Raw genomic sequence first — 17,685 nt, forward strand, 5'->3', positions numbered from 1 at the left:
CAGAGTTAACATCTCAAAGGAAAAGGATAACAATCTTTCCAGTCGGCTGGAGGTCAAACAATCCTCCCAGGTCTGGAATGTAGGGATTTGATGATGAGAGCCCTTTCCTTATATTGCTAATCTGCCATAGACAACTATCCAGAGAATTTTGTGGTTCATTTCCGTCACCACCACTAGCCTAAATAATACAGTGTGATCTTTGTTGGGACGCCCCAAACAGAGGAAAGGCAGACTCTGCAGTGCAAAAGCTGGAGTGCTGGGTTCTCATGGCGAGTGGGAAACTCAATCTCCTGCACAGCAAATAAATAGGTGTAGCTGCAACACAACAGTAGGTTGACAAAAAAAATCAAAACCAGTAGTTTTAAAGGTGACTTTTGTTTTCATGTATTTCCAGAATTTCTTCACAAAAATATGTCAAAGAAAGGAAAAACAATAAAAAATCTAGAAAACTTCTCTCTTTCAAAATAATGCAGTCCCTTTGTAAGAAACAAATGCCTTTGTGGATTTCTGTGTCAGAGCTATAGCGCCAGCCTCTGGTTGCAAAGAGGAAAAGGACTGGTTACACCACGAGGAAGGTCAAATGATGAAGGTGTTTCAAATCAATGATTTAATTCATTAATGATGTCATATTTACATACACCTTATACTTTGCATTGCAGTGATAATATACAAGACAAATAACAACATAAATTACACAATATACATGTTTCTGACTTACTCTGCTGTTGTGTTGTACACCAAGCATGAACTAAGCTCCTCCTATAGTCAACATTAATATGATGAGATGCTGGGGATTATTTCCAAATGTTCCAAAAGTAATTATAATAATAATTGGCTGATGTTTGGTTGAAAGGTGACGTCAAATATCGGACATAGGTCAAAACAATACACTTCTATCAAATAACATATGTGCTCTCAGGTATTCCCTTACACCTACATGCCATTTTTAATAAATTGTAGTGAACATGTTACTTTTTATTTTTTACTCAAAAGCACTGTCGATAATAAAAACGAATCCATTCAATGCTTCTTAGCAAATATCTTAATTTGGACACTAGACGGTGCTCTTCAGATCTCTGACACATCATGCATCGATGACGGTAACCTGTGTACCTGAACTTCAGGGAACACAAAAGTCTTTAAATGTGCCAGAGTACAACATATATAATATAGTACAACATCAGCTGTTGGGGAAACCAGCTGTAACACTTCCGGATGTGGTTAACATTGTACACACAGTTTGCTCTCCTGAACTCAGAAGTAACCTTTAATGGACTTGTGTGCAAAAATTACTTTGTTTGCGTTCATTTATAAGAAATGTTGGTTAGTGTTTTGAATAAAATTGCTGTGTGAGCATCAACGCAGAGATTGTGTTCTCATATTGACACATTGTGACACTTGTGATGGCAGAAAACAAACAAGATTTCAAGTTGTTAAAAGGCTGAAATGTTGAAAGAAAAATGGCCACCACAAATAATTTTCTTGATGAACTTCACTTCACATAATTTATGGCTTTGTATTACAGGTCTATTACTGATAGCAAACAAAGAGAGCAGGAGTGTGTTCAGAGATTTAGCACAAACAACCAATTCAGTTCAGTTACTTTAACCAGAATTTTAGGTGCTGACAGCAATATTAAATCCATCACTGAGCAGCTTGGAAACAGCAACATGTTTCACTAAAGGACCTTAAAATTGTATTGACTATAACAGAAAAGAAAAAGAATCATCATTTTTATTACTTTTGTTGCATTGTCTTATTGAAAAATTGTGACAGCTAAAATAATTTGTAGGAATGGGCTTGAATGGACTTGACCAACTCTTCCTTGTCACTCTACTCTAATACAGTAGAAATAAAAGTAGCCACAACTCTATTATGAGCTTTCATGGCAAACTAAAAACAGACATTATCACCGGAAAATTACATTTTGAAATAGGCGTTTGGGGCGTTCAATCTTCCCGTGGGCTAACCTCTGGTTGCCCTGAAATAGGTGACCACTCAGTGGCCAGTGAGTGCACAGTGGAGTGAATGAGTGCATCCTTCATCAAGGAGCGGTGCAGCTTCCCTGTGCTGCTGGCAGCAGGTTCGTAGGCAGGTAATGCAGCAACTCTCATTACATTAGCACCGTCGTGTTCTGCTGCGCTGGCTGTAGGCAGATTAGCCAGTCGATGGACAATCCTCTTAAACAAGTCTGCATTAAGCCCCAGTGAGAGGCTGGGTGCTGCTCTCTGTCCTCTGTCTGCCCCCCCCAGCTCTTTGTCTCTTTCTTTTTCTGGATGGGTCCTCCTCTCTTCTGCTCCTCTGGGTTTGCTTCTTTCATATCTTTCCTTCTCTTCCTCTCATTCAGATCTTATTGTCCACCTGCCTGTTGGCCTTGCGAAAAAGGGTCTTGATCTCCTCTGTCACCATCACCTGCCAGTTGTCTCTATTAAATACAGAGGTGAGATTATGACCAATGTTGTATTTTACGGAGACATTTATTTTTAACCAGAGCTCTGGGATTCAAAGACAAATACTATATACCACAAAGCAGACAAAAAACCACAACAAATGCTGCCAAAAACACAGTAAAATAAATTTGTTAATTATAAAAATGTGCCAGCCAGCCACAATAAAACTAAACAAAGAAGGCTCCCCAATCTGCTTAAGAAGATGTAGAATGTGATAAGATCAAGAGATTAATGAGACTAGTAGATCACACACAGAGCAATCAATAAGATTCAGGAATCAATGGGACAAAACTGTGCAGGCTCAGAGGTTGCATTTGGTCACATCAGACCGACAGCCACAGTAACATTTCCACAACACACAACACCAGCTGGCATGCAGGTCTCTACCTCCTGTGTTTGGACTACAAGGTCAAGCCCTTTTCTCAGCTTTCTTTCTCCTGTAAGCAGCTATGTCCTCAGGATTCAGCCCGTGATTGTCTTCCCTGAAGTAACATTCAGATAGTTGCAATTTGCATGAGTTGAAAGTATATCAGTGGTGGGAGGCAGTTACATGTTTATAACAGTAATGAAATGTAACATCCCTTAAAAGATATCTGCAAAATGAACAACGAAAACAAGTCATAATCTCTGCCAAGAGCATTTGCTTGCAATGGCATTTATACAATTTTAGATTAGATGGGAGGTGGGTCTTCCTCGTCACTACATATTAAAGAATTTGTAAACATTTAGTTATTTTAGGATTCAGCCATATCAAAGGTGCATGGAGTAACAGTAGGCTGAAGCTCTTACCCTGGTTTGATCTCTGGTGGTTTTGGCAAAGGCTTTGTAAAGTTTGTTTTCCCCACAAGCCAGTATGTCTCTTCAATACCTTTACCCTGAAAAAACAAACAAGGCATGGATTAATAGACTCTAATATATAAATAATATATATATATATATATATATATATATAATGTTTACCTCATTTACCAAATACTGCGGTTAAATGTTAAATGCAACTCTGTGAGACTGTTACGTTACCTTCAGCTCTGTCTTGCCTCTGACATCTATTTTATAACCCTCGTTAAGAGAATGGAGGATCTTCACAGTGCTCATATTTACATGGATTCTATAAGCTGAGGGACAAAGAGAAGAGGACGTTAGACCAAAACAAAATATGAAACAACACAACAAAATATGGTGGGTACATGTACAGGATACTCACGCAGCCCAGTGGATTCCATGCGAGAGGCAGTGTTGACTGTGTCTCCAAAAAGGCAGTACCGAGGCATAGTCAGACCTACCACCCCAGCCACACAGGGGCCTGAAGCACAAACAATTAAGCCATTAGTCCAGTTTAAAGTCTGAATGGAGTGAGAGTGAGAACATTACAAAGTCCAATTTAACACCACAGTTGCAACTGTGTTGTTTTGCCATCAATGTGAGGCCTATATTGGTTTCCCAGCATGCATCAGCGCTGTCATTGGCTGTAAAATACTAGAAATGATCAGTACGATCTCAACAAGCTAAAAGTCACTTCTGGTTACCTTAAAAACAACTGAACCTTTCCAGACAATAGGAACCTAACAACACTGCCCTGTTTCGAATACTCCACCCAAGTCTTATTTGGACTATAGAGGAATGTCTCCTCTGAGGTGGACCATTGTCAGACAACAAATGTAAATGATGCAGACAAAACATGCAGTTGAAATAACAGTCACCCTCATATTTACTGTGGTGGAAAATTGTTTTTTTCATAATCTGCAAAGAGCTGTGCACAGGTACTGGATCACCTGCTCAACTGGAGCAGAAGGTCAATAATGTAAACAGTGTGATGGAGACTGTCTCACCTGAGTGGATTCCTATGCGTATCCTGACGGGCATGTCTGGCATGTGCCGCATATGGAAGGTTCCTACTGAGCTGAGGATGTTCAGAGACATGTTGGCGATCTCAGCAGCGTGCTTGTTGCCGTTTCTCTTTGGCAGACCCGATGCTACCATGTAAGCATCACCAATGGTCTCCACCTAGATTATGTCAAAATATTTAATCAGTTATGAGCACATCAGTGTGTGTCTCTATGTACTGTATATGTACTGTAGACATGCTGTTGAACAACATGTCAAAATTCAGTGTCATCTTGGAGAGATATGATTTTTTTAAATTAAAAATAATCCATGTTAATCTAACCTTTTTTACTTTCAATGCAAAAAACATTCTTGCAAACAAACCCTTTCATTTAATATTTCTAAAGATATATAGATATATATATCTGTGAATATTGTTCAGATGCAGGAGAGAATCTCTAAGAAGTCATGAACTCAACATCTTCATAAACTCATCTCTCATTTTCCAACACACTGGTAGAAAACAGGAGTCTACTAGAAACACTGAGCATGCTCTCTGACCTTGTAGACGTCGTGGTTACTGAGCACGGCGTCAAAAAGAGAGTAGAGGTCGTTGAGAAGGTCGACCACCTCGATGGGATCGCTGAGCGAGGAGATGGTAGTGAAGCCTACAATGTCGCTGAAGTAGATTGTCACTTGGTCAAAGTACTCTGGCTCCACTGTGGCACCGGTCTTCAGGGCCTCAGCCACAGAACTGAAGACGGAGGGGCAGAAACGTTACAGGAATCACACGATCAGACATTTTATTAGGTAAATGTAACTAAACAGATTAGATTCATTAGATTTATGAAGATTACATTCAGATAGATTTTTTAGTAAATCTAAGCTTACAACTTTACATTATTGTTAGAATGTTTGGATTTTCTTACGTTTGTGTGTGTGTGTGTGTGTGTGTGTGTGTGTGTGTGTACAAACTCACGGTGGCAGCATCTCTGACAGTAGTTTTTCTGTTCTCTGTTTTTCCACCTCCAGCTCCTCCGTTCTCTCTCTGATGAGGTCCTCCAGGTTGGAGCTGTACTGCTCCAGCATCCTCAGCATGGAGTCAATGATGTTAGTCTTCTTACCCTTGTTGATTAACTTGAACTACTCAGAAAAAAATACAGAATAATGTTAAAGGTGGGGTATGCAATTCTGAAGAAATCCAATACCATGACAAATACCATGATATAGAGCGAACAACAACACAGGTTGTGGGTTAGCAAACTGTTGCTACAGCCAGAGAGGACGAGACGCTTTCCCAGAGCCAGCACAGCAGCTCCAGACAGCGATACTCACAACTCTCCTGCTACTATAGCTAACATCACAACAACAGCATATCTTGGCAAACCAGAGAGTGAGCTGAATGTCTGCGGGTGTCCATTTAACGTTAACTGACACACAACTCATGGCTGGAATTGTGTTGTGTGGCTCAGTCAGAGCTACTTTGTTTGTTTTAGCATTTACAGAGGCAGGGCTGTGTACAAACACCAGAGTTTTTTTCAGCGCACACACAGAACGGACAGCTAGCGGACCGTGAGGAAATATTCGCTGAATTTGACAAAAAGACGTATGTTGGATTAGAATCGCACATCCCACCTTTAAGTATAATATTCTTTAAACTGGTTTATTTAAGTGGGATAACAACTGTAAAGTTCGAAACAATAAGATCACAAGGGTGCATTTACTCAAGTACTGTACTTAAAGGTTCTGTATATGAGATTCTGAACATTAATATAGCAAACAACTATTTGCTTTGTAAAGTATATAGTGGAGTAATGGCATCCTGAGAAGAGAATGACTTCACACTCCCTTTCAGTGTGTTGTCATCCAAGCTTCTCTGCTCTTTGTTTTGGTGGCCGGTCTGGCCATGCGTGTATGTTAGTGCATGTGAGTCCCTCCCTGTGAAACTGTTGGCTTTGAGGAGAGCGATATAACGGCTGTTTCTTTTGTCATCTAATGCGGTAAATAAAGGATTTTTTTTCAACCAAACCAGAGTTGGTGATTGTTAGAACAGTGGAAAGACTAACAAAGGCGGTTTGGTGAGTTTTATTTTGTTTCTGTCCAGTTTGAATGAAGTGTTTTACGATGATCTGCAAGGTAAAATTACTGTTTTGCTCAATGGAGTCTGGTGGGCCATAGCACCCATTTGTTTTGGTCTGAGATGCTGGTGCTCTAGTGCGACATGTAGTGGCAGTGAATGTCGCTTACAGTAGCTTTAAATAGAATTTTGACATATTTGTATTTCCTTTCTATGCTACTTTATACTTTTACTCCGCTATAATTCAGAGGGAAATATGGTACTTTTTACTCCACTACATTTGTTTGACACTTATAGTTACTACTTTTTACATTAAATGTAATATATGATATGCTAATATGATAAGATGTAGCACTATTCTACTAATCTAGCCAGTAGTATACAAAGTATCTAAAATTGGCTCCACGTTGACGAGCTACAACATTGAAATGCTCTAATATGTATTTGTTAGTGATAAAATATTATAATATTCTATAATAATAAAACACTCTGAAAGGATCCATTCTGCATAATGAGTACTTTTACTTTTGATACTTTAAGTACATTTTGCCGATAATATGTCTGTACTTTTATTAAGTAACATTTTGAACTCAGAACTTTTACTTGTAATGGAGTATTTTTAGACCATGGTATTTCTACTTTTACTTAAGTAAAGCATCTGAGTACTTCTTCCACCACTGCAAGGGTGTCTCCAAAAATGTACCCTGTCAAAGATCTCTTCAAATGTTGGTCTGCGTTCAGGCAGTTCGCTCCAGCACTGCTTCATCAGCTGGATACACTCGAGAGGAGCCTGGTCGGGGGCCACAGTGGGGCGGCACATTGGAGGAGGCTTCTTCACCTTACGGATGATCTCTGGTGAGGAGACGGAGGATATGGGACATGGCAATCAAGTTTCAAATTAGAATATGTACTGTATCAGTATTATGTTACACTGTTGGCTGTGAGCTCTGTTGCATGAAAAAACACATTTTCATGCAACAGCCAAATCAAAAAGTTGCAAATATTGGTGACATGTTCCTGAGATCTACATCCCGTTTTGTCTCAGACTTGTAAAAAGTCCTTCTCTAATGTTACTGCTTCTCTTTAGCTACACCTCCTCCTCGCTGGCAGATACACACCCTCGGGTGATAGACCCAGCATGCAGTATGGTGGCCCTCTGACAACCACCTCTTGAAGGATTATAGAAAAGCTGTACACGTCTCCCTTGTAGGTGCCTTTACGTGAGATTGCAAGGTCCCTTAAGAATTCTGGAGCTGTCCAAAACAGATCTGAGTGAAATAAAGGAAAGATTCTGAATTAGAGTGGGGACATGATACCAGTCACTACCAACTGTAATAAATGTTTGGCTTTGTGTATGTGAGCAATACTGAACACGAGTTAAAACCTTCAACCACATCTTAACACCACACTTAAAAAGCTAATGTTGTAGGTAGTACAATCGACACTATTTTGGAATCGTGTCTACAAACGTTACTGTACATACAGTGTAATATAAAGAGTTTTCTCAAAGAGTAGATGGTACCTTCAGGTGGAGGTTCTTCAATAGGAGCTTTCTGAGACTCCAGCAGCTCATTGAAGCCATAGTCAGTAATCTTGAGGACAAACCGCCCATCTACCACACAGTTACGAGATTTTAGCCTGCCATGGGGGAAATCTCTGTGGTGAAGGTATTTCATACCCTGGAAGTACAATATGTTCATCATCATAAAGGAAATATCACACAATAAACTGCGCACATACAAGCCAACGAGGATAATGGTAACAACCAGTGGATAATTCAGGTAATATTGTGTATTTTCAGTATATCAGTGTTTACCTTGATGAGGTCGAGCAGAAGTGAGGACTTGAACATCCAGTCTAATTTAACGTCCTCGTTCCTCAGCAGGTCCTGCAGACTGCCCCGCGAGCAGTGCTCCGTCACCACTGCAAACATGGAGCAGTCCAAGAAGAAGCCAAGGAACGGATTCACGTTCTCGTTTCTCAGGTCTTTCATCTGAGAAAGCAGATAAACAAGTTCATGTTGTATGTTGAGACAATCACAATACCATATTATTCTGCAGTATTTCTTATAACTTATTATGTACACTTTTTAGCTTTTAACTGCAATGTGTGTTGCCCTGAGTATAAAACCTGTGTACAACACTAGAGGCAGTGTGTAGCTTTTACAAATCACCAGTGTTTTTTTTTTTTTTTACAGGTCAAGACATGTTGCTCTACCTTTGTGAAAATCTTGGTGGTGCTCTGCTTCACTTCTTTGAACTGTCCCTCCTCAAATTTCTTCAGCCACACCCAGTCACCCTGGAAGAGAGGCAATGTTGTTACAGTGGAAGTAAATTTTTGTTTTGAGTATGTCCTCCACATGAAGTTTTGTAGATAAAATAAATGTTGTAAATAAAAAACATGTGTTTTTACTTCCTTATACAGATCATGTGGTTGTTTTTTAAATTCTAAATGGGTCAATAACCATTTTGCTGCTGCCTGTTCATCCACCCACCCACAATTTTTACACAAGTATCTTGGAGGTACCGTTGTGATGTTATGTTTGTAGAAAAAAGCTATTAATGTCATTTTTTAATTAAGACCATATAGACTCATTGACAAAACATACATAAAACCTTACTCTAACTTTAGCCAAAAACAATTAATAGTACTCTACCCTTAACCAAAAGCCAAAACTTAACCTAAACACAACCACTCAAATGACACATTAAATAAATGGACATGGACATGTGCTTCACAAGCACACCCTTCCCTCCCCCCCCCCACATACTTACTGCATTTTTGAAATGTTGTGTATACATACAGGCTGACGCAACAAGTGCAATGACTCTTTCAGTGTTATCTACCTCATACACGGCTACATTGGTGGTCTCATGAGTTGCCGTCTGTATGCTGTTCACAGAGTGTGAGCAGTCTGCAGATTTCTCCTCTAGAGCGCTCTTGGACTCGCTCAGATCCTCTAAAGTGATTTTCTGTGGGACATCAAACACCATGGGAAGATTTGATAGAATAAGTATCCTGAAACATTTTCTTTAGCAAAATTACACTTTTTTCACATATTTTGAAGCAACATTCAATGTGTTATGTGCAAGGAATGTGGGGAAAAAAACCTGGACAGTAGATTAAATGTGCTAAAGTTTAATTTGATGACTGGGAGACAGTGATGCTGCTTACCTTTTTGCTAAGCTGAGGATTGATAAACGTGAGATCCTCTACGGTCAGGAGGATCCGATTGGGACCTCTGACCAGCTGGATTTGTTGGAATCTCCTCCTGCCAATGAGATTTAGAAAAGATAAGGAAATCAGTTCAACCAATGGTGGACTTCCTAAAATTATCTCAGAGGTCATCTTTGATGAACAAGAAAAGCTCATCTTTATATGGGAACTACTTTTAGTCTCCTGTTAGCATACGGTAGTCGCATGGGAAGATATAAAATAAGGGTCAGGATTTTTGATATTAAGTCTTTACTTTTGGAAAATACATTCACATGATTTCAACATTATTGTTTGAAGTACTTATATAAAGTACTTTCAAAGTAAAGGTTACGCCGACCTATTGCCATAGGTCAAGGAAACCAATTGTGTGGTTTTCAACTCCACTTTGAGATAAGTTTTTTATAGTCCTCTCTTGCTAGTACCAACTACTATGAAATGTTAGCCAGAGTTAAACTCTTAAAACTCAAAAATACTCAACACCATAGAGTATGTGAATGCATCTTGTCTGAACCCTCTACTTACAATTGGTGGGAAAGATGGAGGAAAGTACAGAAGAGAAACACAAGGTTTAATTTGCTTAATTGAAAAGATTCATCTGTTTGTATTTACAGGCTGTACCTGATATAAAGACTTATAGCGAGCCCTCCTACAGCCAGAGTGAAGATGACAGCAAACACCACTATGATGTAGGTGACCTCCACACCTGAGGATGACAACAGGTAACTTGCTGTTGTGAGAAATCAGGGTTGATGAAAAAATGACAAAATGTACACAGAACATGCCATAAAACTGTGAAGACTTGAGCAAACATCCATACGTATCCACGTGCACCCGTATTCACACACAAACATGAATGTGCACACATGCCAAAGCGAAGCCTCTTACCTCCTGTGCAGACGGCATTCTTTTCAAACCAGCAGCTGGAATCAGACGGCGGTGGAGATCCTCCTGGAAAATTAATGGACCTCCCAGCAAAACGAAGCACACCGGACGTTAGATCCACCAGATATGTCTGGTACAGCTTACTCTCCCTGTTGTCAGAGTCCAGGATGACATAGCTGATCTTAACATTCCCACCAGTATCCACCTGGACCTTCTGATTGAAGCCGCTGAAGGTTATGTTCTTCATGAAGTAGGCCAGGTTTGAGCCTGACAGCTGCATGCCTCCTCTCCTGACATTGTGGATGGACTTGGCCAGCAGGTAGATGCTGTTATAGATGGTCCCAAATAGCGGGTTAACCTGCAAGGGGGACAAGAAAAGACATGTATTAGTATAATATTTCAACTATTTTAAATCATCCTTTCTAGAAATGTTGAGCAACAAATCAAATGTTTCAGTGTTGGGCTAACGTAGAGGGCTCGTTGATAATGGAGACAAAAATACTAAGTATAGGATGTTTTTAGTGTGATAAGATACTAAGTATAGGATGTTTTTATTGTGATAAGCGAGAGTTGACATGAGAGGTGTTGGGTATATGGGGTGATGAACGGCAACAGCAAACCCAGTCACTTCCTACTATTGACAGGGCTTATAATACTGATAGACATTACAAAATGCACAAAATAATGAGCAAATTTTGAACAGTTGTTTGAAAATTTGAATAAACTTTCCTGGACGGTCTTTCCTTGTGGAGCTGTGGTGGAGGGATAGAAATAGAATGAGTGAATTTTATTCTAAAAAAGTAACTTTGAGAGATACCTGCTGAATTTGTCTGACTCATATTAGTTTTGGCTGAACTTCTGGATTTCTTTTGCACGCATTGAGGACTATGGATTTTGTTCCCCATCTCTTACACTGAGTCATGCTAGGAAGGGATTACTTCATGGTCAGTATGGACAATTACAGCAACCAATAACTATTCCAATGTACATTTGGATATGTGAGTATAGTTTTAAGACGGGCTTGAAAAGAAAATGTGAACCTATCCTTTAATTTCCTGGTGTGACATCCAAACAGTTTCTACCTGCTCTGGCTGCACAGGTAGCGTCACTTCCTCGCTGCTCTTGGCGGCAGCAAACGCCTCGTTGAAGGACAGGGGCTCAGAGGCCATAGTGATAGTGAGCACAGCATCATAGGCCTCCCTCAGCCTGCTGTTGTTTTGCAGGGGGAAGTAAGAGACGTTGGCGTAGGGCACGCTGTAGTGGAGGGTGTCGAAGGGCACAAACACATACTTCCCCGAAGTCAGGCCCATTTTCTGTGCTTTGAGAAGAAAAGTAGCCTGCTGCTCTCCTCCAACCAGGATTGAGTGCATGCACATGATGATGACTGTAACAGACAAGGAAAAAACACAGTGGGGTATTGCTAAAATATTTGTTTTATGGACACTTATAGAGTGATAAGATGACTGAACTCATAGTATCATAATGATTTAATGTGTCAGTAGGTGACAAGTACTCTAACGTCCTCCTCAAGTGGAGTGACTGCAATGTACTCTAAAAGTTTACAACAACCTTACTTAATTGAGTAACGGGAGTAAATGTTACAGTAGTTCAACAGATGCATTACCGTCCATCATGTGGTCACAAAGTCTTCTTATGAATTTAGTTCAAGAGGATGCAAACTGGCTGAATGTGTGAAACTAAACCACTAGTGAAAAAGTCGGGGTGCCCTGGGCTGCACATTTAATTGACCACGTAACCACTGTAATTTTTTAACCCAGCTGGGGACCTTTGTTGCATATCATTCTCTATCTCTTTCTCCCTTCTTTCCTATCAGCTCTCTACGATCTAGTAACCCCCCCCCCCCCACCAATAAATAGAAGTTATTACTGTTGAAAACAAACAAATCAAGTTGCTGTCCCAGTTCACCTTAACCACAAGGTGAAATCTGCAGTGTCGAAATGGCTTCCTGGTTAGATGGTGAAGTGATAAGCCTGCTGAAGAGGATGCGGACCAAATCAGGACAGCTGATGGTTTGATATCTTGCAATTCTGCAAGTTGTTCACCTTTGATGTAATATCTGCACCCCATGTTTTTGTATTACAGGTGTTATAAATAGTAGGTTCATTATGATCTTATTCTACTTTGTGACGATCTCCTTTGGTATCACTTTAACATTTTAACATTTAACATTTTGTAGTGTAGCTTTCTCTTGTATTAAGTTCAGCTCAGACTTACCCCTGATCTCTCCTGCAGCCTGGATCTTCCTCAGCGTGCCCTCCACCTCTGTCTCATTTATACCAATAGATGTAACCAGGCCAACGGGAAGCCCCTTGTTCCTCAGAGCAGTAGCAACTCTCCCAGCGGTGTCCATCCATATATCCTCATTGGATGAGACCACCACAACACTGGCCCACCTAAAGTGTTTCAACACGGTGAACAACACGTCAGTGCGAGACGGCAGTGTTCTGGCAAAAGTCGGGTATCCTGTGATGCGGTCCAGCTCATAGTTAACACAGCCGTAAGAGAAGATGGCCTTATCCCAGTTCTTGGCCAGCAGAGAAGCTGCAACACAATATCCCGGGTTGGTTGGGCCCACAAACGCATCCGCCATCTCCTCGTAGTAAATAAACGCAGTGAGGGCTTTGGAGGTTTCGCAAGGCTCCTGGAGGATGATAAAGTCCATTTTCAGGCCCAGATCCAGATTTAGGTCTCCGTTTATTCTGCTTACAGCGAGCTTGGCGGCCGCAGCAGGCAGGGCCCTGTAGTAAACAGGGTCGCAGTTCCAAGGCCCCAGGACCCCCACTTTGAATATTAAACAGCGGACACAACAAGGGAACGTCAACACTCCGAGGAGGACCCATAACAGAAAGTTATAAAAGGGCAGTGTCGTTAAAGTTGGTCTGCTTTTAATTATGGGCATACATGCATGGTTGGACTCCCACAGCGCCCCTTTGAAATGTGGAGAAATATTTTGCATTGTCCTTCCAGGGTGTCCAAGGTAGTGAATCTTCGTGTTCACTTTTGAATTATCAATTAAACCAGTGACACCTGCAAAACAAGGTAAAAATAAAAGTCTCGGTCATTTCTCATTGTCAAATGAATAGCTATTACGAGTCATAAATGGCCGAATCTAAACAAATGAACCACTTACCATATATTTGATGCCATCAGGACAGCTTCAAGGTCCGACGAGACAATCTAACAGGATCTGCTTTTCTGTGTCCACGTAAACCGTCACCTAACCATCCCGAACCCTTACCTATTCACCCCGAGGATCCACGGAGCTGCTCCGGTGAAGACACAGCCAAGTCATTTGTTTGGATTATGGGGTGAAAGTGACAGGCAGAGCTCGGGCGCTGCGTCTGTCGCGTTTGGAGACAACTTCAGCACCCTGGAGAGCTACTTACGTCCCGCAGTCAGCGCCTCTGTAGGCTCCTGTGTGTTTCCACAAACACCTCTGTTCACATGCAGCATATCTGAAGAAGGAGGAAAAAATCACTTCTGGCCCTGGGGTTCTTCCTGTCTTTCAAATGTATCTTTGAAAAACAAAACAAATCACATATTCCAGGTCGAGTTAAAAAAAAAGCATATCCGGTCCACAAAAGAGCAATTTCCCCCCAAACGACTTACAGTAAATTGTAAAAATGGAGGAGTATTTGATGTATTATCAATAGGCCAGTGTCCGCTACAGGCCCATTCAATCAAATCCCTCCAAAGTGACCCGGGGCCAAAACGTAGGTGTTACTCACTAATCCCTTTTCAGTGAGGCACAATATAAGAGGATTGACAAACAGGCCTGAGTCTACTCTAAAAGCCTTGTTGTCATGCAGGCTGGAGGCAATAAGGCCTTCTCCCGTCAGTTAACATCTCTGGAAGCAGAGTCACAAATCATTTATTCGTATTGAATTGCAGATATGATGATGACATAATGGATCGTTTATTTAATTAATATCACAAAAATACACAATGACTCACACAGCACAGACCTCCACATGTGCGTAGAAATGAATATTTAGCAAACAATCATTTTCTGATGTGCAGATGTGCATTTTTCTTGCCATGGAGACACCGCAGCCGTATTGCACGAAGACACCTGAACCGTGCTTTAATTGGTCTAATATACCCCAGTACAGAAGGTACCACAGGTTAAATGAATTGGAACCCTGGTGGAGTGGTGGTAATTAAAGATAACGAAGGGCTCTCCCTGCGGGTCCCCTGAGTTCTGCTGCGTTTTGCCTGCGTCAGTCTTTTCAGCTCTTATTTTTTTTTCAAAAGCCTGCCTGGCAAATGAGTCCAGGAACAGCTGGTTGCTACAACATCAACCCTGGATGGCAGTGTTAAAGGCAAAATATGGGCTGGATGGATGACTTAACAGAACCATATCATACCATGCCGTTGTAGAGACTAAACTGTAGCCCATGTCAGTGATCATTATAAAGCAAACAGCCACAGAAATCAGTTGTTTATTATAGGAAAGCAATACAAAGACCTTTATAGATTTAGCAGATCCTTGACATATCATTGTTATGCTGCTATGTCCCTGAAATATTACAGAATAACCCCATCCTGAGGATTAGCTGTGTTTAGGTGCCTCCACTCCCTGATGTCATGGTTAGATTCCTTTATTACTTAAAGGCACTGCAAAAAAGTACACATTTGAGCCTAAATCAGTAAAGTTGCATGCTTATTGGCTGTTAAAATAAATCAGGGGGAAAAGAAATGCAACAAAGACAGACCCATTATGTTCGAATTCAGGTAGGAACACCAAAAGCTTTTAAGTAACCAAGATGAATACTTCAACCGACATCAGGCTGCAGCTGCTTGCTGTTTCTGGATTGTGTGTTTGTGTGAGAGAGACCCATCCACCCCTCATGTCTCCTTCCCCCTTCTGCCTGTCTCGTTCTCTCTAACTGTGTGTTTGTTTGCTTAGAGGACATGACATGTCAAAAACATTCCTTTCACACCCAATCCTGACTACTAACCACTAAAGACAACGAGCCAGTTAAAGAATCATTATAGACATGTTACAGGAATATTACATTATGTGCATGTGGAGCTGGAAAGTGATTCCACCTTTGTTGACCCATATCCCACATAAGCTGATGAGCCTCTTAAACGTAACACCTTGACACCGCTGTCCTGCATCCAGGAATAGAGGACAGAAGTGACGACTCAGCACTATGTCCGCCAAGTGAGCAGTGAACGCAGCACGTCTGATGCTGCTCCCGAGACCAACTCTGTGCTTTGTATCAGACGCTGTGAAATGAAACACAAGCAGTCTCCACAAGCAAAAATAATGACATGTGTAAAAATGTATGAAAAGAAATAAATAATGATTCAAAAAAGTAGAATAGGGAGGTAAATTAAGCCAGCAAAGACACATCTCTCTTTATACAGCATGGGACAAGGAGGAAAATGGGAAATGCATTTTGGGCAAAAGGGAGATAAACATGTCAAAAAAAATACTGAAAAAATAACATAAATGAGGAGATGGGTGGAAAAAAACACACCAGTGACAAGTAAATGGAGACACCAGGGAACAAATTTGCTTTAAGGAGAAGTCCCCTTAATAGGCTACCCTTGAATGTTGCTTATTCTACAATAATGACTGAGAAGGTTAGACCAGTAGAAGTATATGGGATCTGTACTGTCTATTCAATAAAGTAAATGGCTGTTTTTGTTTTAATTAAGGAGAGTAGGCCTATATGAAGGCAATTTTGAGCAACAATAAGTAAAAATGCTTTTGGCTCAGATAGACTCGTAATGGCATTAGTCACTTTTGGGACTACATATTCAACATGATTCATCCAGGATCGATAGGGATCTCAGGTTTAGCTGGAACATAATTTACATAGAGGTTTTTGAAGAGCTACCCAGAATATAATAACCGGTGGTCACCAAATAAGGCACAGGTCATGAATTAATACTGAATGTTGTGATGCTATTAACCATTGTAATATGGACAATAGTAACATTTTGTTTTCTTTTTTTTTATTACTTTCAATGAAAGCTTTGTTGTTTAAAAGTGAGCTGGTTTCTCTGAATAGCTTCATAGCCTTCACTGTGCCACTGCAGACAGTGAACGTGTTGGAGGATGTCTTTAGCTTTGGCGCCATCTAGTGGAAAAGTCTTCAATGTGGCCTGCTCTATTTTGCTTTGGGATAAAGGGAGTAGACCCTATGTATCATATATTAAGATTTATGTATGTAACTTTCTTAAGCAGCAAACATTCATCATATGGTCAATATTTTAACTCTCTGCAAAATTGTATTTCCACGATTAAAACTCTGTGTTACAATTCTTCACCCTTCTCAGAATATAAAACAACTAGGACATGATGTACACTTTAGCAGGCCTTTGGCACAACAGAAACTCTCAGTGTAATAGAGCTGTAATCAACACATGATGGGTCCAGTGTGCTATGACTGACTGTGGCTAAAGCAACAATGAAACATACACATAAAGAATAATGAGTGTTCAAGCAGAGCTCTGGACTGATGTGTCGTAACGTGCTATATGACAACACAAGTCTACTGTGGTCATGTTTGCTTTAGGTAGGCCGTTCATCATCATAGGCTATATAATGTTCTAAACTTAATTTTTTGCTCCTCTTTCAGACTGATACCGGACTCTATCTTATCTTTACAGCTTTGACGATTCCCAGGCACTACAACACTCAAGATGTGTGTGTGTGTGTGTGTGCAAGTAGCTACACCAAATGACATGTCAAAATAGGTTCCTCTTCCCATCACAACTTACTGTATGACTTGTAGTTTTATTTGAGCGAATCATCGTGCTTCTTTTTTTTTTAATTATTATTTTTTCTTGACATTTTTTACATTTTGGACAAATACTATAATATACCCTTGAGAGTGCAAGTGTGAGTACATTTGTATGTAGTACTGTATGGGTGTGTGTGCTGTGATGCTGTCATGCTCTCACGAGAAAAAACAAAAGCTGAGGGCGCAGATGAACAGAGGAGGCCCCTCAGTATTGTGTGAGCAGCAACAGATGTTCACCATAATTCATCACACTTGACCTGTGTGTATAGAGAATGTGTTACAATGTCTCAACTAACAGGGTGCAGCCTAATGTCTCCACAGATTTGCTATGGCCTGAGAGTTTTCCTGTTATATGCTGTGTTTGGCTCTCCTGCAATATTCCTGTTAAGAATAGTGTTTGGAAACGACAGAATTTCTTAATTTCAAACAATTTTTTCCTCATAACTCATTATAA

General features: G+C 40.5%; 1 protein-coding gene across 2 annotated transcripts; it reads right to left on the minus strand.

The window, feature by feature from the left end:
• Window positions 1–584: 584 nt before the first annotated feature.
• On the minus strand, window positions 585–14,164 carry gucy2f (guanylate cyclase 2F, retinal). 2 transcript variants are annotated; one of them, XM_044203316.1, is made up of 20 exons: window positions 13,601–14,164; window positions 12,685–13,497; window positions 11,532–11,833; window positions 10,453–10,807; window positions 10,186–10,270; window positions 9,526–9,622; window positions 9,198–9,323; window positions 8,569–8,649; window positions 8,168–8,344; window positions 7,874–8,030; window positions 7,470–7,619; window positions 7,055–7,203; window positions 5,254–5,417; window positions 4,836–5,028; window positions 4,280–4,454; window positions 3,655–3,753; window positions 3,471–3,565; window positions 3,240–3,325; window positions 2,838–2,932; window positions 585–2,425 (listed from the first exon to the last, which is right to left on the minus strand). In XM_044203316.1, the coding sequence occupies exons 2-19, from the start codon at window positions 13,424–13,426 to the stop codon at window positions 2,860–2,862; spliced, it is 3,306 nt and encodes a 1,101-aa protein (XP_044059251.1). In that variant the 5' UTR covers window positions 13,427–13,497; window positions 13,601–14,164; the 3' UTR covers window positions 585–2,425; window positions 2,838–2,859. The 2 variants fall into 2 exon arrangements, with proteins under 2 accessions (XP_044059251.1, XP_044059250.1); XM_044203315.1 differs by lacking the exon at window positions 2,838–2,932.
• Window positions 14,165–17,685: the final 3,521 nt, after the last annotated feature.

The sequence above is a fragment of the Siniperca chuatsi genome, linkage group LG7 (genome assembly GCF_020085105.1).
Source record: "Siniperca chuatsi isolate FFG_IHB_CAS linkage group LG7, ASM2008510v1, whole genome shotgun sequence".
NCBI classification, from domain to species: domain Eukaryota; kingdom Metazoa; phylum Chordata; class Actinopteri; order Centrarchiformes; family Sinipercidae; genus Siniperca; species Siniperca chuatsi.